The sequence below is a fragment of the Malurus melanocephalus genome, unplaced genomic scaffold (genome assembly GCF_030028575.1).
Source record: "Malurus melanocephalus ecotype Western Australia unplaced genomic scaffold, MMel_1.1 scaffold_24, whole genome shotgun sequence".
NCBI classification, from domain to species: domain Eukaryota; kingdom Metazoa; phylum Chordata; class Aves; order Passeriformes; family Maluridae; genus Malurus; species Malurus melanocephalus.
The window spans coordinates 257530-285351 of NW_026623256.1; the positions used below are offsets into that span (position 1 = coordinate 257530).

Consider the following 27822-nt stretch of genomic DNA (forward strand, 5'->3'; position numbering starts at 1 on the left):
CCCATCGCCGCCGCCCTCGCCCGCCGCCCAGGAGGGGCCGCCGCGGGCTGGGGGAGGTGGCGGGGGGAGGGGGGCGGCGGCGGCGGCGCTGGCCCTGCGTTCTCCAGAGGGAACTAACACAAGGCGACGCCCTCCCGCGGTCGCCGGCGGCAGCGCGGAGATGCCGCGTCGAGGCCGGGGGTCTCCGCCCCGGTGACTGGGACTGCCCCCTCACCGACCCTCACCCCTGTGGCCAACGGGGGGAGGTCCCCGGGGGGAGCTCTGTGTGTCCGATGTGACCTCCCACCCCGGCGACCATCGCCCGCAGCGGAGGATACGGAAAGCGCGGTGGGGTGGGGGTAGGGCTGGGGAGGGGAGGGGAGGGGAAATCCCCCGACCTGGCTCAGTGCCGTAGGTGTGGGGGGAAGTGTGTGAGTTGCGGCCGCCCCTGCAACCTCTGCGTGCCGTGGTAGTGGGGCGGGGGGCTCGAGCCCCGCGGCAGGCGCAGCTCTAGATGGGCTGGGGGGGGCAGCAGCGGCCCTCTGAACCCCCCCAATTCACCCCATCCCCCCAAATCCCATCGCGAGAACGCGGCTTTAGGGAGAGGGGGTGAAGCGAGTGCACGACTCCTCCCTGGTCGAGCCCCGGGGCCGGGCTCCCCCCGCTCCTGGGAGTGGGATCCGTGTGTGCCCCCGCCGCGGGTGGGCCGGGGGTGTGAGTGCGCGGGGGCACCCCCGCAACAGCCGACACACGCGTGTGCCGGGAGCGGGACACAGGCAGGGGTGTGCCCGGGTGTGCACACACCCCTACACACGCACATACACAAACGCGCACACGCGTACATGCACATGCACATACATGCACACACACACAAACGCGCACACGCGTACATGCACATGCACATACATGCACACACACACGGTCACACCCGCACACACTGTCGCACCCCGCCCCCTGCCCACGCACGCCGAGCCCGCACAGCCCCGCCGCCTCCCCTTCCTCCTCCTCCCCCTCTCCCCATCCCCCGATTCTCCGCCATTTCCCTCGCCCAGCCCCCGCCGCCGGCGGGGACCAGCCCCGAGAGCCCGCGGTGCTGGGTGTCCGAGGGTCAGCAGCATCCTGCCCAGCCGCGTGTGTGTGCGTGTCCCCATCCCGCAGCGGGGTGCCCTGTCCCKCCCCCTGCTCCCTCACCCCGAGCACAGAGCCCCCCACAACAGCGGGGTTCTGCCATGCTCAGGCACCCCTGTGATGAGTCGTGCCCGGCCTCTGGGGGCTGCGAAGCTCTCGGGCACGAAGAGACGGCGCAGCCCCAGCAGCGTGGGGCCGGCCCCGGGATCCCCCATCGGGAGCCCCTGGGAGCAGCGGGAGCATCGAGCACCCACCCCTGGGACACAACACCCACCGCGTTTTGGCTGTCATCGGGCGGAGGGGTGTATGATGTGTAAATTTACCTGTACACGTGTAAATGTAACGCTGGAGCCAAAGCTTACAGCTAAGTCGGCTATAGGTTGTGGTTCTATGGGGGGGATGTCTGTTATAGATGTGTGATATCTAATGGTTGCTATTTAATGTAAGAGCTACATGTAAATATAAAACAAATATAAGTGCATGCATACACATAAAGACCTAGCTATTTTTAAACCATTGACATAAACATATGGAAATTTAAGGACAGTATATGTGGGTAGGTGGGTGGCTGGGAGTGCAAGCAGGGCTGGGCAGTGGGGGCACTGATGTCACCCCGGCGGTGTGGCTGGGACCAGCACAGGGATCCAGCCCCAACCCGCAGCCAACAGAGCACCGGGGCTGTCAAYGAGGGCTCCTCTGCCTCCACAGACAGGATAAAGCATGGAACACACACGTGGAAATATATGGAGGTGTATTTATTAGAATAGAATGTATGGGGGAGGCTGCTTTTGTGTGTGTGAGAAACACAGAGACTGGGAGAAAACAGCCCCAACACTCACACATTCTGTCCCCATGTGAGCATTTACACTTGTATGGACACAGACGGCGAGTTTTGTTCACATACGTGTCTCTCTTTTACATGCACATACAAACATACAGGTGTGAGAGAGTGTGAGCCTCACGGGCAGTTCTCTCTTGCTATACACTCACATACAGGTGTGTGAGAGAGGAGCGTGCTGTTCAAACATTCTCACTGTGCACACACAGACGTGTGTAATGTATGCAATAAACACAGATATGGGGATAAACTCTCACACTCTTTTCTCTCGACCTCTCTGTATGCACACACACACAAATACAGGCACACTTTCCTCTCTCACTCTGTACATCCGTACGTGCACAGAGACCCAAACACCATGAGCGAGAGCTGTTCACTCACATTATTCTCTCTTGCTGTCTATAGATATGTGCATGTATGCTTGAGAGAAAAAGCAAGAGCTATTGTCTCACACACACACATTTTCCATCACTCTCTCTCCCTGCCCCATRCAAATGTATAATCTCTATACAATCCTTTCTCTGTGTGGAGATACATTGTAGAGAGCAAATTATAGTTTTTCTCACACACGCAGTACTGGCTCTGTATAGAAGCATGTGTTAACATGTACAGAGAGTGCTCATATGTAATTATCTGTATATGAATTTATATGCATAATTAGAGAGAGCATTGCTTACACAAACACGTTGTTCTGTGTGAATAGATCACACTAACGATAATCTCTATTCACACACATTCTCCCTCTTGCCATATCTATATATTTAGACATACATAAATAACAAAATGAGTGAAAGAAATTATACACAGTTTCCATGACTCTCTCTCTTCCTGTCCCCATCTATATTCTCTGAGATGCATGAATATATGCATATCTATGTATGTGTTGATATATTCTCTCTCTGTATGTACATGCATAAGTAGAGATAGAACCATTCTCACACATTACTCCCTTGCCTTATATATGAATATGTAGATGCACACATACATATATAGAGAGATTGTTCACGAACAGTTCTCACTCTATATATACATATATGTGCATTAATTAAAGCAGAGACTGTTTACACAGAGACACTATTTTCACTTCATTGTACACATACAGTGTATACAGTTAGTGAGCCATTTTTACACGTGATACTCCTCTTTCTATATGAATACATATTTGCACATATAAACACAGGTATATGTGCTCCACTGACAGAGATCCTGGCTTTCTTTCACACACACWTCTCTCCTTACAGATATAGGGATATATTTAGAGCTGTTAACCCTCACAATTCTCTTCTTATATATGCAGACAGATGTACATTTATATATTTTTAATTTATTTATATGTTATTTCTATTTTATATATTTGCATTTTTAGTCTATAAATATTTATATACATACATGTATACATGTATACTATGTCTATTTCTATACATACATATATACACGTATACTTAGATATCAAGGGGATGAGGTAGCAGGCATAGATACATATATATATAAATACAAAGTATTTATATATAATATATTTATTTGTTATATAAACTTTATATATGTGTATATATACACACACTGAGCTGTTCAGAGAACTGTTTTCACATACAATGCTACACTCTGTATATGCATGTTTCACACACAAAATGCTTTCTTTGTAATAGATTAACATATACATAGGTGTGTATATATATATATATATATATATGAACTGTTCACACAGAGAATTCTTTTTATATATGCATGTGTACATAAATAACTGGAGAAAGCACTGTTTGCACACTCACGTATCTATACAGAGCAAGAACATGTGAGCTGTTCATAAATGTGTATAATTCTCTCCCATGTATACACATAGRTATGTGCTTAGAAAGGGATGAGAGCTCTTCACAYACAAGTTTACCTGAAAAARTATATTTTATATATATSTACACACACACACTTATATACTCATCAAGAGAGTGCTCACACTAACACACAGTATCTTTTGYTCTAAATCCACATACATGTGAATATATAATTCTATATATTATCACATAYGTAATTAGAGATACTCACCCACAGAATGTATTGTTAAAGACACACAATACCTTTTCTCTCTACATGCTCATACACACATGTACAGTGAGATGGTGAGCTGCTCAGTCTTTCTGGCTACACACACATACATATGTGCATGTATACATATATGAAGCACACGTGCCTTATTCACACACAGAACATTRCCCATATCTCCTGCCACACACGCTATTTAAACATTTACTTATGTATGAAACTAATTGTGCATGTGCATCTATTTTCTACCATTCTCCCTGTCTTTCCCTTTTCCCCCCAAGAGGAAGAGAAAGACCTACACAGAGCATGGTAAAAAAATACCCCTAACACATGCCTCCAGCCCTAAAAATGCATGTGGGGTGTCTGTGTTTCTGTGAAGCAGAGGTCTGTCCCACCCTCTCTTCTCCCCACATATAATATCTGGGATGTATGTACAGTGTGTGTGTGCACGTATTGATCTGGACATGCATTCTGTCTGCGTGGCTGTGTGTGGATGGAAGGCAAGAACAAGTCATGCCCCCTCTCAATCCACACACAAATATCCACCTCTATGTCCAATTTATTTAAATATTATTTATGTCTGAATTTTCTTTCGTTTTCTTTCCCTATCTCCCTCCCCCTCCTCTCTTTCTCAAAGAAATTTAAAAATAGCTAAACTACACACACACAGCTGCATGTAAATGACCCTTTTATATATAAATGAGGCAGAAACAAAGAAAAATAACTACATGTTTAAATATATCTAAAACACACAGAGAGACGTGTATAAATACTAAGAATAATCTCTCTGTGCAGACAAAGAGAAAAACCTCCCACACATAAAACCACAAACATGTATGTATAAAATAATTTAAAATGTATCTGAATGTGTGTGATCATCTCTGTCTCTCAATATAGGGAGGTGATAACTAATAGACATACACACCTTTGTATGTGTGTATATTTCATATTTAAACATTCTTATATAAATATATAAATAAAGTATATATGGGTGTAACCATATCTACGTGTGAGGTATTTTTTTCTCCTTCTCTGAGTATATATACAARTGTATATGAAGAAAGAGATACTTTATGCTTCAGGTGTGTACRTGGGAAAGGCTGCAGCCATGTATGTGTCATAAATAGCAACCTGTAACTAAACTGGTGCTCTGTCTCTGAGCCTTGGGAGATTTGCCTGTGTAATACAGCAATCCACACACACACAGCTCCGTGCCTGTGCTTCTTTGTGTTTGTGCTTCCCTGCTGATTTGCTCTCCAAAAGATCTGTCCCGGTAAATAAATACATACACGCATTCCTGCTGGTGTAAATGTGCTGGAGTATGTAAACAGCAARCACACCCGTGTTTGCCCAAAAACATTGGGTGTACCTATAGAAACGGCAGCATGTTTTTGTGTTTGTCTCACACATTTCCCYGCGGGCCCCTGGGTCCCCGCACACCTGGGGTTGGTGGCGATGGCAGCCGTTTGGGCTCCAGGTGTGCAGGATGGGGCTGGCAGCGAGCCCCGTGGGGCTGGGACAGCGGGCACCGGGCTGTGGGTCAGGACAGGCTGCAGTGCAGGACACGTCCAGCCCAAAGCCCAGCCTGGTGGCCCTGCCAAGGCACGCCGAGCTTGCCCGCCCCGGGCTTCGCAGCTTGGCGTCTCCRTGCCGCTTTCCACCTGCCAGCGCCGGCGGTCGGCCTGGAATTGCTTTGCCTGCTCCCCCCCCGCAGCCCCTGCAGCACAGATGTGGTTGTGCGGTTCCCCAGCCCAGATCTGCCCCAGCAGCTCCCCGACACAGCTGCCTCCACAGGCACCGGGCRCTGCCAGGCCCCACACCCACCTGCCCTGCCCCACCTGCCCTGCTGTGACCTCGCTCACTTCACACACTCCAGCAGCCAGGGCTGGTTGCCTTTTCCTGTCACACACACAAACGGTGGACCTGGGAACAGACCCGCTCCACTAAGCCAGCCAGGTTATCTCCTTCTTGCCCTGGCAGGATCTGGGCACAGAGCAAAACCAGGTCTGAGCTCCACTGCCTCTATGAACCAGCTGAAAGCTTCAGCCTCTCCCAGGGCCAGGCTTCCTCTAGGATTCACCCAGAGTCACCCTTGTACCCATTGTCATTGCACCAGCAACAGAGGTCATCACGTAAGTAAAAGCCAAGAGGCTCCCGTGGTGAAGGGAGTGGTTTTAAGTGTTTGTTCCCTGCAGAGACAGGCCAGCTGGCTTCTCCAGTGCCAGGATTCTCCACACCCCRGTGATGATGAGTGATTCTCGCAGAACACCAGTCCCCATCTGTGACACCACCACCCCTGAGGGTAACAGCAGGGCACCAATTCCCACGCTGCTTGCCTCCCGCACTAGCTTTTGTACACTTGTGTGTGTTCCCACCTGTGAAAACAYTGATCTGTAGGTGGCAAATGGAATCCTCCCCTCCCCCTTAGCATCCATAACATCCTGTGGCAAGGAGCCCCACAGCTGGCCTGTCCCATCTGGAGCATTCTGCCTTGGGTTATTGCCAGTTTATTTGACTGGAAAGACATTAAAACACAGGGTCTCTTGTGGGCTCAGCCACAGCCCTTCCAGCCTCAGCTCCACCACCCAAGGCCAAAGCAGGCAGAGGGGTGCAGAGTTCAGACCTTCCCCTTTCCCCAAAACTTCAGGGTTATTCAGGGTTCCCCCTCCCCCASTTTGGCTTTCTCCACACTCCAGCTGTATCCACAGAAAACAAGTGCAGAGCAATGCTTTAAATAGAGAGGAGCAGAAGGTCCAAGTCTTTCAAAAAGGATGCAGATAGAAAAGTGATCCCACCAGGACACATCRCTAGTGCAGTTATTTCAGATTGATGTGGACAGCAAAAGCCCAGTCAAGTGAGAAAAGCRTGATAGGACAGTGCCATAAAATAGGATATGGAGCACAAAGACTGTTAGAAAGCTCTTGAAATAACTGCCCTCATTTCTCTAAACTCTGTTTTCCATCTTCCTCTGGGTACAGTTGTCAGCTCAGCCTTGGTGAGTGCAAGCAGAGGGTCATGCCCAGCATCTAGAACTTACAAGCTTAACCTTGACTAGGCCAGACTAAGGAATGGCCCTCAGCTCACTCCCAGGAACCCCAGGCCAGAGCAGAAGGGCTGAGGCTGCTCTTCTCACACAACCCCTCCCGGGGGAGGGCAGCAAGAGATTTAAGAGCCTGTCCCAAAACACAAAGGCTGTCATATGCCCAGAACAGGGCTGAAGGACTGWGCTCAGAGGGGTAACTCTCTAGCAGAGCCCCAGCCATGCAAGCAGGGTCAGCTCATCCCATTCTCAAACACCAAGCTGGAAGACACAGGCTCTATAGTAAGGAAGAAGCACAAATGTCTTTCAATAGCAGGCATCAGCTTGCTGKAATGGTGACTAGACAGAGGAAAGAAAGCATGTTAGTGGAGGAAAAAAGAGAGTCAGAAACAGGAGTAAACAAGAAGGTTTGTTCTTGTTAAGTTTATTGGCATCATGTTTGTCTCTTTACATAAGAGCTCAGCCTACGTACTAGAATGTAGACCTCCRGAAAACAGGTAGAAGGGCTCCATTTAAGCAAGCTACAAACGCAAGAACAAATACCAGGAAGAAAGGAAGAGAGGAAAGGGACTAGATTGCCAAGTTTTTCCATACCAAAAATCCAGATTAGCAGTCAGTAAGAAGAAAGGGAAGATTCGTAGTCCAGGTCATTCATCAAGAAAAAGCTACCACACCCCAGGTGGGAGAGGAGCTCCTTCCACAGCACAAAGAGCCACAGGGACACCACAGCTCTGGCTCCTCACGCTCGCTCCAGGATGTTAGGAGTTAAGCAGTAGGGGAKGTGAACAAATAAGGTCATTTCATAGCTGTATTTAATTTTAAATCCAATAATCCAGTGTGCATATCAATGCTGTTATGCAAATCTGAGAATTTAGATACAAGGAAGCCAGACAGATTTTTCCAGAAGATGAAGCCTTTTTGGCCTCAAAACAAGAAGGCTTACATAGTTCATCTCTACTGTACAGAATACTGCCTCTATCTGGACTCTGTGGTGCTAGCACGCTGCAGGTCACAAGTGTCCTCCTCACTTTCTACACAACCTGTGTTTCAGTACTTGAACATGTAATTCAGGAATTTTACACTAATTTATACATTTTTAATTGGTTGCATATATTAACATGTACTATAAGATTTTTCCTAAAGAAGCATTACATAATACATGGATACTGTAAAAAGATCTGATTAGTTAAAAGTAACAAGCATTAACAGAGATACATACAAAACTCAACCTAGTCGGACTGAGTGCTGAGCTTGCAATGAACTATGRGTAATCAGCCTTTCCAGTTGCAGCCTTCACAGGGGAAAACACGAGACAGTTAAAAATGTATGTAACTTGTTACACAGATTACCTGTAAACAGTTTCTCTCCATTGGACACCCGGAATTAGATTCAGTTCCAAACATACATAAGAGTTTCCATTTTAAACTAAGAGAAAGGTCTGTTACCATGAAGTGTGATGTGGATGGTGTGGGGACGTGAGCTCTGAAGTGCAGGACTCAGACGCTCATGGGAGATGGGTGGATTTTGGCAGCTGGAGATGCAATTTTTTTTTAAATTTCATTTTAAACACAGAAGAGGGGCTGTGTGTTTGAAGGCCTAAGTGTGATATTCGTTTGTGAAGGACTGTGCTCAACCCCTCCCTCTCCCCTCAGCAGCTGCAGCTCTCCGCAGAAGCCTTCGCTCGGTCAGTCTTGTCTAGTTTGATGGGTTCAGGGAATTCATTGTAAAGCTCCACTTCGGTTTCCTAGTGGGAGAGAAGGAGGAGTTATTGCCATGCTCTGCAGACAGCTCCCAGCATGCMAGGAGCTGCTTTTGGCTGGGGAAAGCTGGGGATGAGCCCCAGGCTGCCCACAGCACCAGCACAGGGCTGCACACCGGCCCCTTCCCTACCTGTTTAAGTGCATTTCGTGCAATCGTCTGGAAAGCTTGTTCCACATTAATGGCCTCCTTGGCACTGGTTTCAAAGTAGGGGATGTTGTTTTTACTGTAGCACCAGGCTTGTGCCCGTTTTGTGGTGACCTGGAGGGACAGAGAGCAGCATCACTACCTTCTGCTATGCAGGGAGGAGTTTTATTCTCAGGGCAAGGCCAGAGACTTGCCAGAACCTCATATCCAACCTGAGCAGCTCTGACCTCATCAAAGCCGCAGCCTTGATACAGAACACAAGAGACCACTGCCCATCACCAGACAAACCCAGCCCCAGGACAAGGAGCCCCACATTTCAGCACTGGTTTACTCCCATAGGAGCTGCTCAGCACATCTGGGGGAGGAGAAGCAGCTCTTCTCCTTGCACCTCCCCAGGAAGCTGCTGCAATCCTTCCACCAGTGGGCAGGAGCACGCTGTGCACAGGGGTCTGACCTCTCCAGGCAGGAGAAACCCTTCTCTGGTGGCAGAAAACATCTGAGCCATTCTCAGGCACCTCCCACTCCTGTTTCTCAGATAAACCTCCCATGCTCCTACAAGGTCTCCCACTTCAGCAATTTCTTAAGAGGAGGTCAGTAACTCCCAGTACTCACTTGTCTGTTTTCTAGGTCAATCTTGTTTCCCAGCACAACAAAAGGAAAGTTCTCAGGATCCCTTGGACTGGCCTGAATGAGGAATTCGTCCCTCCAGCTGTCTAGGGTTTTGAACGTGTTGGGGGCTGTGACATCAAACACCAGCACACAGCAGTCTGCTCCCCTGTAGAAGGCAACTCCCAGAGACTGAAATCGTTCTTGGCCTGCTGTATCCCATATCTGGAGCAAAAGACAGGGCAGATAAGCCAGCTCTACTCTGACACAGGCAGTCTGCAATTAGGGCATTAATTCCAAAACTCCCCACCAGGCATTTACAGTCCCCAGCTAGGCAGACAGCAGCAYCTGAAGGCTTGGGAATTTCTGTAGGCACTAAGCATCAAGAGCCAGAAACACCTTCTAAAGATAGTTGACCCTTTTTGTGTTCAGCCTCAGCCAGGGACAYATCCTTGTTCTGGGCAAGCAGGACTTGGGTATTAGGGTCAGCAAGTGACCTGCCTGCAGTTCTTGGATGCACCTGGGTACCAACAGAGTCCAAACACTCCTCTGATGGCTGCAGCTTTTGCTGCCTTGCAGTCAGTTCCACCATGGAGAGATGAAACCTTCAGATATCAGAGACATAAGCAGGCTGACAGGTTAACACTACACCCACAGGACTTGGGGCAACATGAGTTCTTTCCCAACCCTTGCCAGTTCTTGAACAGTAGGGAAGTTAATCTTTTCATCAAGAGCTAGTTTACTGACAGTACCAAATCCACTCTTTCAAACAGGGCCTAGCAAAGCTGCTCTTAGCTGAGCCCAGCTGCTCTTAATCCTTGCCTTCCCTTGTTCAGCCCATGCACAAATTTGTAGAGAAGCCCAGAAGCACCTATGGCCAAGAGAAGTTCAGTGCAAACAAGATTAACACGCAGTACACTGGACTACAGCCCAGGCAGCCCGTGCAGCAGGGAGCAGAGTCCCTCCTTACCTGCATTGTCACTAGCCTGTCATCCACCATCACCTCTTTTGTCAGGAAGTCTGCGCCTATCGTAGCCTTGTACTGGTTACTGAATTTCTTGTTCACATACTGGTTCATGAGTGATGTCTTTCCCACCCTGTATCGGAACACAAAAAAGAAAGACTTGGTAGGTTGTTTCTACAACAATGTTTCAGTTAACCACCCTGAACAGAACATCCCTTTGCTTTCCACAAAAGYGTCCTTGGCTTTCCACAACCTCCTGGCCAGGGAACCAGGGAAAAAGCACCCACCTCTGCAAGAAGGGGCTTGCACACCAAGTGATGCTGAGGCACCAGCTGAGTAAGAGCATTAGCTACCCAAGGATACAAAGGATTACATCCTGAGAAACCTTGCTTCCCCATCACTAATCTGATCCTTGGTAAGGAGCAGATATCACATTATGACCATGAAGGTAATTTTGGAAGATGAAGGGCTTCAGAGAAACACAGCAGAAAGRGTAATCTTCAGCCTCTGCAGAAGGAGGAGGTGGAGGAACACAATCTCAGATGGCAATGGCTCAGACACATCTGCTAGGCACCCAGAGGTGGAGATCCCCCGCAGAGAGCCCGCTTAGAGGCTCACATGCCCTCTGTGTGGCTGAGAAACGCTCCCTGAACAACAGCTTGCTGGGGACAGCAGTATAAATAAGCCTTATGTCATGGGAATCAGGTTACAGCCTGCACAGCAAGTAACCTGTGACAGCAGAGCAGACTCCTTGCTGAGAGCACAGAGCAAAGCCTTTCACTCCGAGGGGCAGGCTCCAGCCAGACCAGAGAAGCAAAGCAGATGGCTCGRTACAGACTATGCCTCTGACAGAGACAGAATTTTAAAGAGTCAATTAAGAATGCTTACTAGTGGTTTTGGCTTTTTTTAATTTCATATTTAAGCGAAACGCTCATTCCAACAGCCTTGCAGAAGGCTATTCAGCTGTGCTATTGCAGCAGTCTGCCCACCACGTTCTCCCTATTTAATATTGTGGCAGGACTTCAAGATAAACAGCRGGGACACATTCAGGACAGAGGGTAGCAAAGGGTTCTTAAACCTATCCAGGGCTGCAAAATCTCTCTTCCCAGCACTGCTGGTTTCTTACAGTGCATCCAGGCTCCCACTAGTCAGAAGGATTGCTGTAGCCAGACACAGATTAGCAGCTTAAAGGCTCCTCCACTTACCCAGAGTCTCCAAGGATGATGACTTTCAGTAACACTTTCTTCCTAGAAGTCATCTTTCACACTAGAAAGGAAGAACAATCCCATCACAAACCATTAGTATGTCACTCCTCAAGAAAGAAAGCAGCAAGTTTGGAGTCTGAGAAACCYGACTCCCAGCAAGGATCCAGCGACRGGCAGGGCCCAGCACTCCTGAAACCAGACTCCAATTCATGGTTACACTCGGCACTAACCAGGTGTCTGCCCATTGCACAGGCTGAGCCATGTCAGACCAGTAGTGGCAATTTAATACGAAGAAKTAGATGAGCCAAGCACTTGTCCTCTACTGTACCAAGATCCCTCTGGRTCCTATTTCCAGGCCATTTGGTAGATATACTAGCCCAGGCTATYTCCCTTGACATACTGGAGGCAGTCCAGTAAATCCTACCAGCTCCCAAAACAGGCTAATTCTTACACATGCCACAAAATGAGATGTAAGCAGGCATGTATGTAATACCATACTCTAGATTTTTGGTGCTGTTCAACAGTTTTCCAGAAAAAAAAAAAATTAAAAAGAAAAAAAGTATTTCCTCCATCATGAGCCTGGAGAAGTGGTAGTTTTCTCCAGCAGCTGYGCTTTGTGAAAGTACTGAATCCCAAGGACATGCTGTGGTTGAAGCAGCTACAACAGCCAAGGCAGTTGAATTACAAAGYAAATTACTACCAGACTCAGTGGCTTCACCGAGGGCACGGGAAGCTGACTACTGCCACCTGACCTTCGGTATAATAARGTTACAGTGACAAACCTCAACAGACCCTGCTTTGGTCCTGCTCCACAACACAGGGACTTCTTGGCTGTCCTGAAGGAGCCCTGCAGGTTCAGCACAGCAAGAGGAGGCACAAGATTGTTATAGCTGTGATACCTAACATCAAAGACCCTTGATGACAGGCTTTGGTATTGAGCCCTTATATATGGACTTGCTTACCCTAAAATTCCCATCYTGCTACACCACATTCATTGCAGCACACAACTCCTACTCCTGAGTGCTATTCCTGATTTTCCCAGCTAAGRAGGCCTTCATTTCTACAACAGGGATTTATGTCTCTTCAAAGYAGTTGATCCCATTGTGCTTCCTGGAATACACAATATCGTAAGGTGCTAGAGTACTGCACCTACCTCACCCCACTACTGCAGGAGTGTAAAAATCTCTTACCAGATGCAGTCCAGCTGCAAAAGATGTTAATCATTTCAGGCTTTGAGGGTTAGAAGACATGAAGTGCTTTAACCTTTGCTGTCAGTGAATGTTGTCAGAAGCTGAAGGAGCACCCCTGCACCCACTGTAGTGATGCACCTAGAGCTACATGTTGTTGTGCTGTACCCACCTCACAGTCACAGGGTCATTTAGTTTGAAAAAGGCCTCGAGGTTCATCCAATGGGTCCAACCATTAACCCAGCACTGCCAAGTCACCACAAACACACATCCCTCAATGCCACTACTACATGGTTTTCAAACACCTCCAGGGATGGTGATTCCACCACTGACCTTGTCAACTCATTCCARTGCTTGACAGTGCTTTTGGTGAAGGAATTTTCCTTAATCTCCAATCTAAACCTCCTCTGGCATAGCTTGAGGCTGTTTCCTCATCCTGTCACTTGTTGCCTGGGAGAAGAGATTAACCCCCACCTGGCTACACCCTCCTTTTAAGTCCTCTTGAGCCTCCTTTTCTCCAGGCTAAACACCCTCAACTCCCTCAGCTGCTCCTCACCAGACTTGTGCTCCAGCCCCTTCCCCAGCTCCGCTGCCCTCCTCTGGACACACTCCAGCCCCTCAATGTGTGCCTTGTCATGAGAGGCCCAAAAAYGAACCCAGGATTTGGGAAGTGGCATCATCAGYGCCAGTACAGGGGGACAGTCACTGCCCTGATCCTGCTGGCCACACTACTGCTGGTCCAGACACGATGCCACTGGCTTCTTGGCCACCTGGGCTCATGTTCAGCCATTATCAACCAGCACCACAGATCTTTTCCTGCCAGGCAGCTTTCCAGCCACTCTGTTCCCAGCCTGGAGCACTGCAGGGAGTTGCTGTGACCCAAAGGCAGGACCCATCACTTTACCTTATTGAACYTCATACCACTGGCCTTGTCCCATTGATTCAGCCTGTTCAGACCCCTCTGCAGAGCCTGTCTACCCTCCAGCAGATCAAACACTCCCACCCAACTTGGAGTTATCTGAAAATTTACTGAGGGTGCCCTCAATCCCCTCACTCAGGGCGCTGATAAGGATATTAGACAGGACTGGCCCTGGTACTGATCCCAGGCGAACACTGCTGGTGACCAGCTGCCAGCTGGATACAGCTCCATTCCCCAAAACTCCCTGGGCTCAGCCATCCAGCCRTTTTTACCCAGCCAACAGGGCACTTGCCCAAGCCATGAGCAGCCRGCTTCTCCAGGAGAATGCTGTGGGAAACAATGTCAAAGACTTTACTAAAGTGCAGACAGACCACATCCACAGCCTTTCAYTGATACACTAAACAGGGCACTTTGTCATAGGAGATAAGGTTGGTCAAGCARGACCTGCCTTTCCTACACCCATGCACACTGGGCCTGATCCCCTGGTCCYGTACATGTTGCATGATGGCACTCAAGGTATCTGCTCCATAACCTTCTCTGGCACCATGGTCAGACCAACAGGCCTTCCCTAGATCCTCCTTCTGATCCTTCTTATAGAGGGACATTTCATTTGCTAACTTCCAGTCCTCTGGGACCTCTCCAGTAAGGCACTACTGCTGGATTGAAAGTGGCTCAGGGAGCACTTAAACCAGCTCCCTCTGGTRCCCTTGGGTGGATCCCATCCAACTACAGAATCTTGAGTGTGTCTAAGTCATGTAGCAGGCCTTCTCATCCTTCATAACTATGTTTCCCTCCACATCCAATAAAGGATGGGGATCCCCCTTAGCTCTCCTTTTGGTGCTAAGGTATAAAAACACTTTTTATTGTCTTTTACAGCAGTAGCCAGATTAAGCTGTAGTTGGGSTTTGGCCCTTTTGTTTTTTTCCCCTGCATAAGTTCATGAAATCCTTGACATGGACTCAGTRCTAAGGAGATAGGGGGCTGTGGAGTGAGCAGCAGTGACAGGTCACCCACAGGGCTCACACCACCCTTAGATGGGTGTTAGCAGATGCCAGAGAGCATGTGCAGTTTCTCCAAGGGTAAACATCTCTGTTTTCCAGTGGACTGTATTGTTCACTGATCCAACTAGCAGCCCAGCTATGCTAGCCAAGTTGGAACCAGCTGAAAGTTGTCAACAAACCCAACATTTAGCTCTGCTTCTGCTTTTGCTAAGATCCACACACCACAGCCATGAGGACAACAGACCACAGGAGCTCCTTCAAGCAGCCTGCACCTCCTATGTTTGCAAAGCACTCAAGTAACACTTTAGCCAGTCAGGTCAGAGACTTGTGCAGCAATCAGCCTATATGGAGCAAGAAACAAGTGAACAGAGCTTTCAAACAGTTTAAAGACAGCTGTGTACACTGAACTGTCATGAAAAACATCTGCATAGGTTCAAGTCCAGTGCAAGTCACCTGATTTCCTCAGGACAGAGGAAAACAACTCACCCTGAAGTGGCTGTGCCAGAACCCAGCATGCTTCTGGGAACTGTTTCTATTTTCCTCGGAGTGTTTCCAGTATCACTTACTGCTGCAGCTCACTGCCTCCTGGTATTCGAAGCAGCTTTGGACAAGCTGGCATTAGTTCTCATGCTTAGGGAGGGATTTGCAGAGCCCTAAATTGCAACACTAAATCACACTGGATGCTTATCTCCCAAGTTCAACATAGCCTGAAGTCCCACTGTGAGGGGAGGGAAAACTGCTTTGTCAAGATTCATTACCTTGGAAGTAACTCAGCTGAGCAGCCACCTGCAGACATAGGAAGTTGGGCTGAGTCAGAGCTGACACTGCCTTCTTGTCATAGCTGCCAGGCTACCCAGCAGTGTGCAGGGCTGTCACTGCCCCACCAACACCAGTCAGGTGAGACACTCAGCTTCCATGCAGGTGATGCAACGGATGTGAGCCATAGCACAGAAGGAGCTGCTGCAGCTTCATACTTGGTGTAGCCCATGAGACAGTGAGGAACTCCAGGCCTGCCAGGGACCAGCAGTGGACACTGCCCAGTCTCACACCCTTATTCTATCAGGCTTGACAGATGCTGCCCTACAGCCCAGTCAGTTGATGGGCCATGCCCTCTTATTAATCTTCTCATTGCAGGTATAAACAGACCAACACTTCAGAGTTATTCCTTGCCAAGTACAGCAAGGAAACAAATCTTCAGGTCCTGTAGAAAGTTTGGGAAACTTTCTTGAATTGAGATAGTGCTAAGTCAGTGGGGCCCCAGCCTAAGACTATTTTGCACTATATAATGCAGCTCATCTTGCTTTATGGTATTTGACACAATTACTCCAGAGCAGCACTCTATTGAGGCACACGCCCTTCAGATGGCAGTGTGAGAGCTCACATGGGGCTTGCGTCCTGTCCCAGGAGCACTTCTGAACAAACACTTCCTTTTTCAGAGGCATCACGAAGAAAAACCTGCTTGTTAAGATTTGATCCAAGACATCAGCTCTGTTTCAAACTGCATGAAATCTTTTGGAGCGACGTCACCTGCATGACTGCTCAGAACACAGCCTACCAGCAGCACACCCAKCCAGCCCTGCTCACGAGCCACCAGACACTCCACATCAGCCAGGAGACCAGTCAGCATCACTCCTCCTCCYGGCTTAACTGGTGCCAAAGGAATGACACAGCTGTCTCTAATACAGCAGAGTAGTCCTTTCACTCCATTTTTAATGCCTATCCTCTAGGCAAACAACCCATTAATGATATGCTGACCCTCATGAAATTARGCTGGTACAGCACACTCTCTCCCACAGTACTAATATTACATTTAAGGCTCACCTGCAGAAGCAGCAAGGAAAAGTCCCTGACACCTGACCTGCAAGTGTCACCGGCTTAGCTGATCTGAAAGGAAAAGTCAAACTCCATCCTATGAAGCTTCATAGCACTACAGCTCAGATGCAAGAGCAAATAAAGCCTATGCCAAGCCTAATTAGGTTCCCTTGTTGCTTCAGAGTACATTACAACTGTCCTTTCCCTTGCTATATTAAGACAGCTGCTTTAACTCAAAGCAAAAATGGATGGTTAAGAATTCCTTAGAGATGTTCACATGTGTCAAGTCACAATGCAGGCATTTTAATATTAATTGGGTTGGTACAAGCAAAGCACAGTAGTAGCTTGCATTGATAGCTCACCAGACCTAAGATTAGCCGTCCTTTACCAGAAGCAGAGCTTGCAAAAGGAACACTCTAAGATGCTCATGGACAGCTTTAGTGTGAAACATCCAGCYTTGGGGGGAATCCCACCTCCTCCCACGGAAGACAAAGTTCCCTAAGCAGCAGCACACCCATATCAGTTTTGAAGCYGCAGAGCAGTCTTTACTGTTTCAGCATTGCTATTGAACAGTTTGAGTCACAATCCTAGCATGTCTACAGAGGCTGGAATGTTTGATCAGGAGCTCCCTGTTCCTACAGCTCTGGGCCTGCCATCTGCACCTTTTGCTAGAARCCAGCTGAACACTGAAGTGAGTATGTTGGACAGCACCTCCTGCCTTGTGTCCTCTACCCAGAATATTTAATACAATGTCAACAAGGCGCAAAGTGGTAGGGCAGCAGGTATTGGGCAGAGCTAAACTCAGAGAGGCACTTATGGATACCTAATTCTGCTCCCCTGTTGCAGCCGGTGGCACAAGAGCAAGCAGGTACTCCACAAAAAGGTGTATTTGAACCTGAAGCACTGCAGCTCTGTTCTGGGTGCTGTGGTTGGTAAGAAGAGCTTCCACTTTCCCACTACACCACAGAACCTGCAGCAAAAACACCCAYCATGARCAAGCTRATGTGGACAGATCAGGCCTCCATTRGGGGCTACCACACACAGCAGTGGGCTCACCACAGTGACCTGACAAGAGCCACCCTTGTGCACTGGAAGAACCTTCTGCCCTGAAATGCAGGAAAAGTGTCCCAAAATGCAGCTAAGTGCACTTTTGACACAGAAACACCACCTCTACTAACTGTTCTCTTGCATGGGGGAGGCTGCAGAGCATTATGTCTCTGTACTACAGAGAGCTATTTTTATTCCCTCCCTCCCCCCTCACCGGGTTCTGCATTTCTTCAAGGAARCTGAAGCTGGAAATATGATTCAGGATCAGCTCAGTCAGACTGAACCAGTTCCCTCTCAAAAGTCGCAAGTTCCCTAGCATGTTAAGCATCTCAAGGGGTTACATCTGCTTAGATCTTCAGCCACTGAAATGAGATGGTCAATGAATGTTTATCCTGTTTTTAGAAGGCCAAGCGCACCAACAGCCTGGCAAATACCACTTGCCCCCTGGTCACACTGCATCTTGCCATGCTTTAACTAAAGCTTACAGTAGATACATGAATTTGCTCCAATTCAGCTACTCTGAAAAATGCCTCATCCTAAGGAAAGGCATAGCCTGTTATTGCATTAGCTGTCCAGAATCACAGTTCCTAGTTGCAGAATGCTCAAGTGSCCCAGACACCTTCTGTGTATTAGTCTCATACTCCAACTGCAGCGAAGCCCCAGGTGGCACTGAAAAAGCTTTAGCAGCTACAATTTAACAATAGCTTGATTCCCACTAACTGGTCTCACAGACTTTACTAACAAAGCATCAGCCAACACAAAGCTACAAGTAACTGCCTGAGCGGTTCAACACAAGTCTGAGACCAACAGATACCAACCTTCAAAATCTCACTCCCATGCTTCCCAGAGTAACACAAGAGCCCACAAAGAGGACAGAAGCCCTCTCTTTTCAGCTGGGAAAAAGCACAGCAGTAACCCGAGAACAATCAGCAGGGGCTGTTMATTTTGTATCAACATGGCTTAAGAGATGCCAAGCTGCATTCAAGGAATAAACTAGAAATAAGGCTGCCTTTGATGTTTTTGGCTGCTACAGAGCCTGCATATTTTCCTTACCAAACCTGGGTGCTCTACAGGTGGAACGTGTCCTTATCCTCACACTGAGAGCTACCACAGAAGCACAGGAAGTTATAACAGCAGGTTGAGTCTTGCACTGAGAAAGGCTGCACAAGCAGGACAGTACTGTCTTCCACTCCCATGACAGGTCCACTAGAAGCTCAGTTTTCCCAGCTCCCTGGAAGATTCCATCAAGGAAAGCCTCACATTTAGTGGGGACACACGCTGTGTCTAAAAAGGAAATCAGGAACATCTTGTCATTTGGGCTGACAACTTGCAAGAACTGGTCTCTGTAAATAGGTTGTTTTTGAGGGCAATGGGCTCCTATAGTCCATACAATCAGAGGTGCCTTCAGGCCTCGCAGATGCACCACAGAGCAGCAATCGGTTCAAGCCCACACCAAGCGCAGCTGGCAAGATATTCCTGTGACAGTTTCACCAAAGGGTGACTCTAGCTGCTGCTCTATCAGTAGCATCTCAAAACTGATTTCCACCTCCTTCTTCCCAACACGTTTATGTTGCTGTTCTAACCAATATACTCCCTCCTGCTGGTATCCAGCCAAAAGCTGAAGCACAGCTCCTCATTCCCTCCTCAAGAGGAGCAGCTCAGCTGCCTGCTACTTACTGCAGCTCCACCAAGAGAAGGCTTCTGTCCAGTTGGTACCTTTCCCAGACAGCCCTATGAGGCAGAAATTACCCCTGTTCATGGAGCTGGGAGCCTAYGCTACAAATTAATTTTTGATACCTTGTATAAAACATTACATTGCAAGCTGTCAGGTGTAAATAGGCTGTCCAGTATATCCTACCCCCATCTGAGAGTCCTATGCCAAAAAGCTTAACCTTCTTGAAGAACAGAGCTTTAGATGCCTGCTAGCACACTGACATGGCTCAGATCAAAATAGAATCTTAGAACATGTTTCAGTATCCCAGAGGAATTGGCTTTTTAGACTACAGCTGTATGCAGTAAGTTTCCACCTCCTTTTGAGGGTGGAGTTGCAGCCTCCAGTGCTGGAGCAGCTGCTCTAGAACCGAGCGAAGCTCAGGAACCAGCAGCAGCAGCTCAGCCACATCGCTTCAAGTTCTGTTTGTGGTCTGCTTCACCATGGGCACCAAACTAATGTGACACAGTGCCAAAAGCTAACTGACATGATCTGAAGTAGTTCTCAGATGGAGATTACACCAGACCTACACAAATACTCTGCTGCATCCTGTTCACAGGTAACATGCTCTTAAGACATTCAGTGATAAAGGAAGAGAATGATGGGGCAACATGCAGCTTGGAGAAACAGACAGGAAAGCCAGGTGGGAAACGGGAGCTTTGGAATGGTTTTGAGCAYGACAGATTCTTGGTGTGATCAAGGAAGCTCCTATCAGTGGTAGTAAGGTTTTAGCTTGCTTCAGGAAGTTATAATCAATCCCCTCAATCCCCAACTGAAGGCTCTASCACACATCCCTGATGTGGGCTAGGACTTAGAGCTCACTAGAAGAGGACATGCCAACATCCAGCTTGGCAGAGTCCAGACAACCCAGAGAAGACAGAAGCAATCCACCGATAGAAGCCATGTCTGCAATGAAATCACAGGACTTGCATGTGAGAAGGGGTCTGCCCTGCCTGAGGTCTCAGCTCAGCTGTGGCTCCCTTAGGGCTGAGATTTGGAGTGCTGCATTCCTGAGAGGCACTGATGCATATGATCAGTCAGGCTCTAAGCCCAAGTTCTCAAAGCCAAGCTCTTCAGCCCAAGCTTCACTGATTCACAGCCCTGTTACACCTCATGGCATTTCTCCAGATCAGAGTTGCTCTAYGCTGCACAAAGTTTAAATAGTACCTGTGGAACTGAACAGGTTTTTTGCTATAAAATCGCCATAATGAATTGTGACTTTACACTAGAAAAGTCCAAACTGTGCAGGCCTAGACCCCACCTCTAGTGGAAGTCTTCAGATTATAGGAAGACTGCTCTGYAAGAAAGCCATAYCCAGAAGCTTCACTGAAAGCTGGATGTTTCCAGTCATGAAGTTTTAGTCCACTGGTTTCTCCAGCAGCTAAATGRCCCTYACACCACAGAATATCCTTCTCCCAGGATTGGGAAGACATACCCTAACAGACTGACAGCAAGTGTCTCAAGATCTTCTGCTACCCTTCTCTTGGGGGCTCATGTCATGTCATCATCCAAGAATCAGTATTGCTGTGCCCCTACTTTCCAGGAAGAAGCAGTTCCCTTGATAAATCCTACAGGAYTTCAGGTAGTTCCCAGCAGATTTCCCCCAAGGATGAAGCCATTATAAGAACAGGCATGCTTGCTTTAACACCCCTCCCCCTTTATCAGAGCAAGCTCAACTTCCCCTATTCTGCCCTGGGGGAGACAATCTCAGGATGTGGGAGGAGAGTTGAACACATTGCTGGCTGCTGGGAGACACTAGGCAACAAGCCATGTGTCTTGACTAAGGGCCTTGCCTACGCAAARCACTGCAGCTACACCAGCACAGCTTCCATGATGCCTCTACCACAATGGCCTCCTTAGTGGACAGCTTTCCAATCAGTAAGGTAAATCTTAAACTAACTGGAACACAGCTACAGTGCTCATACAGCCCAGTTTATACAGTGGTGTCTGCTGGCCTTTTGGCACACAGCCACCCAGCCTGTGGAGCCACCCAACAGTTTCAGTAACCCTGACGCGAATACCAAGAGCCCAGCACAGCTCTCACATAAGGCCATACCCAGGGTGACAATTCCCTTATTGCTTTCCATAAAACAAGCACAGTACCAAAGGCAGCTGGGTTTTAATCTACATGTCCCAAAAATAAGGCTGTCCATTTCAAAATAATATAAGTTAGCCTGGCCACTGACAAACAGTTGGGTCGTTAGATCTTTACCTATCTGACACGACTTTTCAAGTGCTCAGATTAATTTCTAGTTTTGACTACAGCTTCCTAAGTTTTCACACATTCCTGTCATGCTTTCGGTTTCAGAAACACAAATAGATAACTTTTGCAGGGGTAAGCAAAGCACAGATCTTAGACCTTGTCAGTGGTAAACAAGTCTTGTTTATCCACTCCTGGCTGCCACAGTTCCTTGAGGCTGGGCAGGAAACAAGAGACTGAAASGAGACTTTGACCAAGTCAAATGACAGCCCTTAGGAGGTCTGCCAGATGCTGTAACACCTGATATTCAGATCTGAGCGTGAATATTGTCTGTCTTGCAGCATGAGAAGCTTGATAAAGGAGAAAGGACAAATACTGATGGAGATTCTACCAGCAGATTTAGGGAAGTACCAGAACAACACTAATGGCAAAAACCTTACTCCTCCTCTCAGGAGGTCCTGCTCTCAGCAATGAGTCTTCTAGAGAACAAGCTTTCTCTAGGGACAGGTTGTAATCTAAGAACTACACCTTGATCTGTGAGCAGAGCTCTTGATCCTACACACACTCAATACCTCTTACTATGCTAATGTGGTTTGCAGAGCAGGAAGGACAAGTATTTCAGTACCAAGATGGGAGTGTAACAGGTACCTTGCCATGACAGCTGAGTCAGTGACTAACAAGGAATTCCTACTGTGGATACTCAGTTTCACACTCATACTTCATACTCTAATACCTCTTGCATAGATCTTTCATCAATACTTTACCACTTCACCTATTCTCTTGATGAAGCTACACAAAGGTCCAATAAAAACCTCACTTGCATGGTAAGATTAGGAGAATTCCGTGGGCAAATGGCATCTTGTTAGGTGGGGGGGGRRAAGTTCAAGCCTAGGCATGTCTCAGCTAAAACCCTCTCACTGCTCATGCTTGAGACACGGTCACCACTGTGCAGTTTGGACTCCAGATATCATTATCCATGTCTGGGAGCTGAGTGACTCAGCCCACTTGAGGGAGACAAGCACCAGGCAGGTTACTTTCAAGAGGATTCTGCTTCCAGCTGGAAAGAGATCAAGGGCTCAGCACAGACTTGTTAGATAAACTGGTAGCCCCAGTAACCAAGGTCCAGGTACTCCAGGCAGGTTGGCTCCAAAGGCAGATCCAATTGCTGGCCTTCACTTCTGCCCACCACTTCACTAGTCCATCTTGTCTGTRAAATTACTGAAGTTACAGTATGTAGGACAGACTCAACAAGAATATTGGGGTTTTTAAATTGACATTAAGAGGATCTATTCAATTTCATTTAACAATTTCTGCATGAAACTCATGCAAGTGCAGTTAGACACAATTAGTCACCTTAAATTGGCATTTTAAGTGGYTATGCACAAGAAAGAGCAAATCACTCACTATATCAAGTGCCCCTAAATCATACAAATAGAAATCTGTGCTACAGGTTTACACTTCAATCCCATCTCAAAGGCAGTGCAACCCCTCCTGRAGCTTCACTACCCTATGAAGACAGCCATGGCCTCAATAACAGGTTTCCTGGCAAGAGAAGTCAAGGCTATTGGAGATCAGCTGCAAATCAACACACTCCAGCGGCCTTGATGAGCTTGCTTCCCTCGCCAGGGTCACTGACCATGASGTAGCAACAGCAGTGTTGACAAAGCTTCCCCCACAGACAGAGCGCGGGCTGCCGGCACCGGAGAGGAGAGGAGAGGAGGAGCAGCCTGGCAGGAGCAGCGCTCCCAGCAGCGATGACATCACCAGATCTCCGCCAGCACAAAATGCAGCACACTGGGCTCCAGAGCTGCATCCCCACCAACAGAGAGAAAAAGCAACAAGCACCGGGGAGCCAGAGGGGAACCATGTGACACAGGGGTATCCCTTCACTGCCTGCTATTTCTGAGCAGCACATGTGCAGTCCCTGACCTTGGGCGCTCATTTGCAAGCTTTATTCAAGGTGCATTTAAAGAGAAATGGGACCTTCGATCGAGTCCTTCACTGCAGAACTAAGCACGGGTATATTAACTATTATCATTTAATTAATTATCCATACSTAATTCAGATTTGAGATGCACAGCTTGTGTTTGGATTGATGTTGCAGAGAASGATCCTTTTATCCTCACAAACTCAGGTCACGGCTATGTCTGAAGGCAGACTGTTACACAGCAACTACACACAATCATTTTAGGAAGCTGCAGAGGAAAGCCAACTCAACTCTAACTCATCAGGCAATTAAACTGCAATTATCAAGACAACACTGTGCAAGAATGAAGTACTTCAGCATCTGAAGGATGCAATATTGCTGTCAGACAAGCAGCACACAGGCACACTAGTGACCAACCAAGTTCAGCTTTTAGGTAAGGGCTTAGCTGGACTCCTTYCTATGGAGGCAACAAGCTTTAAACTACTCTACAGCTCTGCAAGGCAATCTTGGTCCATCAGGCCCTAGTAACAGGAACTTCAGAACAGGTTAAATCTGATTCAAAAAGAAGCCTAGAAGACATGGAAACACTGACAACATGCAAGGTGAAGGTTCTGTAGTTGTTTCACAAAGGCTCAATTTACTTCAGTTACTGATAAAATTGTATTTTAAAAGCAGGGACAGGCATCAGTAAGTACCTGGGAGCCCACATCATCCACCAGTTTCAGAGAACACAAACATCCAAGTGCCCTATTTCATAGCCCTTATTCTCAAGCTAGGTGCCTGCAAACCCCTCTCTCACGATGCAGCATTTAACACACACTAATCAAGCACAGACAATTTTGTTTACAGCCAAATGTTAAGTTCTGCATAAACTAGTCTCATTTTCATACAGAAGTCAGACCAAAATCCCATACATGTTAGAGACRGAGCTATTTATAGTTTTGTACAGATGGTTTGATTGTAATTGTCATGTTTCCTCAAGGACAAGCTTTGCCAGARATTTGCTCCAACAGGTAATTCTCACAACCTTCAACACCAGTGTCTTAAAACACAAGCTTTAAGAAGCTGCTGCAGAAAATAAATCTGGTAACCCTCCTGCTCACAAGCCTTCATTTTGAGTAGCAAACCAAGAAAAGTCRTATCTTCTCCAGGTCACTTCAGAGCAGAGCTTGTACATTTTCCACTTTCAGTTAAGGATTTATCAGTGTTGTAACATATCTGTGCTACTCAAAGAGTTTGACTCCCTGGCTTTGGCAGGAGGGCCAGGATGTTCTAGTGCAGACACTGCAACAGTTATTTAAATTCTTAACTTGGCACCTTGAATGTTCAACTCAGGGTGCCGTTCCCCACCTCTTCATTCTGGTGACCAGTGACAGGACCCAAAGGAACAGCACGAAGCTTTGTCAAAGCAGGTTCGAGCTGGGTATGGGGAAAAAGTTCTTCACCCAAAGGGTGGCTGTGCACTGGAATAGACTCCCCAGGGAGGTGGTCATGGCCCCAAGCCTGCCAGAGCTCAAGAGCACTTGAGCAATACTCTCAGGTMCATGGTGGGGCTGTTGGGGGTGTCCTGTACAGGGCCAGGAATTGAACTTCAATGAYCCCTTTGGGTCCCTTCCAGCTCAGAACGTTCTGTGATTCTGTGCTGAACTATTATCAGGGTGTTTGAACACAGGGACCACTACAWGACACCACAGGGAAAAAGAAAGTTTAACACAGCTACTCCCTCGCATCTTATCAGTTATACTTCACACTGCAGGTTGGTAGAGCAAGAAACTGCTTTCAGATTTCAGAAGTTTTCCTTATTGAGGCATCAGATTAACCCCATTTTACAGYTTTTCTACACCAGAAGTAGAGTATTAACACAACAGCACAAAGAAAAAAAAACAAAAATAGAAAAAAAGGCAGCACTTGAAAGTAACAGTATTAGAGCTGCTTTAATTCTGAGGAGCCGGGCCAGGCATGGTGGGTCCACTCATTAGTGCATGGAGGGCAAGTCATGTGTTCAGTCAGCTGTTGGGAGTCACAAGGGGGAGGGGGAGAGACAAGTATACTTGTTTTTCCTGAGTAAGTACAGCAACGGAGCCTTGATTATTTAACAAGGAATATTCAAATGACTCCACCCACTTTAACCTCAAATTCAGCTCCTRAGAGAGCAGGGTACACTGACTCCAGCAGCCTGGTTCTACTGGAAGCACAGCCAGGCTGCAGCTCTTATCACACACCATTGGTACCACCACAGCCTTCAAATCACAGCCAGACAAACACCAAGGCATAGCTTCTTATGTACCATTCCCCTAAAAAGTGAATTCTCCACTTCCCCCAGCTYCGATTCCCATATGGATACAYAGAGTGTTAGGCACAGGCCAGAGCTGGCCAGYCAGTAACAAGCACTGGAAGCTTTAAAGGCTCCATGCTGGCAAGTGTCAAACAAAGAACAGCTTGCTTACAGTGGGGAGGACTTAATTCTGTCATGGGTTCTCAGTTTACATATAAAAACTTCATACACAGAAATCACAACAGCTCTGCTTATCAGCAAACATCTTCGTTTTCAAGAAGATAATGCTAAGATTTCCAGCCTTGAGAACAAAAGGCTTGGAGTAACTAGGTAAGACATACTCATTTTGACACTGAGATTACCTATCCTACTGCAGATTAAGACATCTTTTTTACTACCAAAATAATACCTCTATTTACAGRGAGTGCAATTGTCTTAAGTACAACTATCAGTCATTTCCATATTTATTGGTCTCTATATATATGGAAACTAATAACGCATCTATCACTTACCTTATTATACACTCACAGACAAAAGCACTTCTAACATCCACTCTAATACTTCTCAGGACTGACTCAGGCTTTACACACACCAACAGCTACTTTCGCAATAACTGCCAGTCTCCTCGGCCGCCTCTTTGGTCAGATTAATTGCTCCCGGGGGTGCCGGTTCACGTTAAAAGCGATCCCCACCGACCCCAGAGCGGCATTTCACCACCCCGACCCAGCGCCCCCACCCGAGCCCCGGCCCTCCTTCGGCCCCCGGGTGCCCCAAAGCCTCTTCAGGCTTCGCGAGGAGCGACAGCAGCTCCGCACGCCACAGACAATGCGCTCCCWCCCCGGGAGGCATTGCTTGGGCCTCTGCGAGCCTCTCAGCAGAGAAGGCTCCACAAAGGCCTGGCGAAACGCGCATCCCGGGAAAGGCGCTCGGGGAGGAGCCCCTTCCCGGGGAGACCCCCCCGGTATTGTCCCGAGGGCAGCGCCGGGCCCGGCTCCAGGGAGCTCGGCGCCGGCAGCTCGCCCGCCCGGGCCCGCCTTGGGGCGGGCAAACAAGCCGGGCCCCGGTGCGGAGCCGGCCGGGAGCACCGAGACAGCACCGAGACAGCGCCGCCCCCGCCGCGGGCCCCCCGGTGCTGGGGAGGGGCCGCGAGTGGCTGCCGCCGCCCGGGGCGAGGCCGCACCCCCCCATCCCCATCGGCGGCGCGCAGGACCCGCGGTACCGCCAGGCTCACCTGGTGCTGCCGCCGCGGCCCGGCCCCGATCGCTGCGCCCCCCGCCCGCCTCGTCGGCTTTAATGGGCCCCGCCGCCTCCCGCGCCCGCTTCCGCCTCCCCGACAACTTCCGCTCACGGGGCCCTGACGTCACCGCGCGCCGGCCTCACGTGACCGCAGGGGCCCGGCCGCCATGTTGGGCCGTGTGCGGGACGCGGGCCCCGTGGCCGTGTTTGACGGAAAATAAATATTTGTGTTGCCATCGGAACCCGCACACAGGAGAGGGGTGGGAAGCGATCTGCCTCCTCCGCGGGCTGCCATCGCAGCAGGGCAGCGAACACCGCGGCCTGCGCTCGGGTGGAGGAAAGGGCAAGAGAAACCTTCGTGCTTTCACATGGGACACATAGGCACAAATCTGTKCTTTGGTTTCCTCTAAAATATGTTGAAGAACTAGCAGGCAATTCTCTACAGTTARATTACTATATGAGAAACTTAATTATTGGTATTAGAAATAAAGAGGCTACATTTTTAGATTATATATTTTTAATACTCATATTTTTACTTGCAGCTGTAATCAGGAGTGGGGTATTAGCAACAGATCTTGTCAGRAAAGAAGATAAAAGATGCCAGTTGAAGACACATTCAGACTGATTAACCAGGCAATTGCCAGCACCAAGATCAATAGTGCAGCCAAGTAAAATGGGATCTTCTGAATTATCTGGACCTTAATCCATAGGGTAACAACTATCCTACAAGAGCAATTGTGGCATCACCTATTACAGACCTCTGTTATGCAGAACTTCATACCAAATTCCTGTGCCACTTGCTCTT

At 48.2% G+C, this 27822-nt stretch overlaps 1 protein-coding gene across 2 annotated transcripts; it reads right to left on the bottom strand.

The window, feature by feature from the left end:
- Positions 1–7816: 7816 nt before the first annotated feature.
- Positions 7817–27096, bottom strand: RAB7A (RAB7A, member RAS oncogene family). Of its 2 annotated transcripts, none has more exons than XM_057390235.1 (6): positions 27013–27096; positions 11703–11763; positions 10504–10630; positions 9540–9758; positions 8913–9041; positions 7817–8766 (listed from the first exon to the last, which is right to left on the bottom strand). In XM_057390235.1, the coding sequence occupies exons 2-6, from the start codon at positions 11753–11755 to the stop codon at positions 8671–8673; spliced, it is 624 nt and encodes a 207-aa protein (XP_057246218.1). In that variant the 5' UTR covers positions 11756–11763; positions 27013–27096; the 3' UTR covers positions 7817–8670. The 2 variants fall into 2 exon arrangements, with proteins under 2 accessions (XP_057246218.1, XP_057246219.1); XM_057390236.1 differs by lacking the exon at positions 27013–27096 and adding an exon at positions 26294–26416.
- Between the last annotated feature and the right edge of the window lie 726 nt (positions 27097–27822).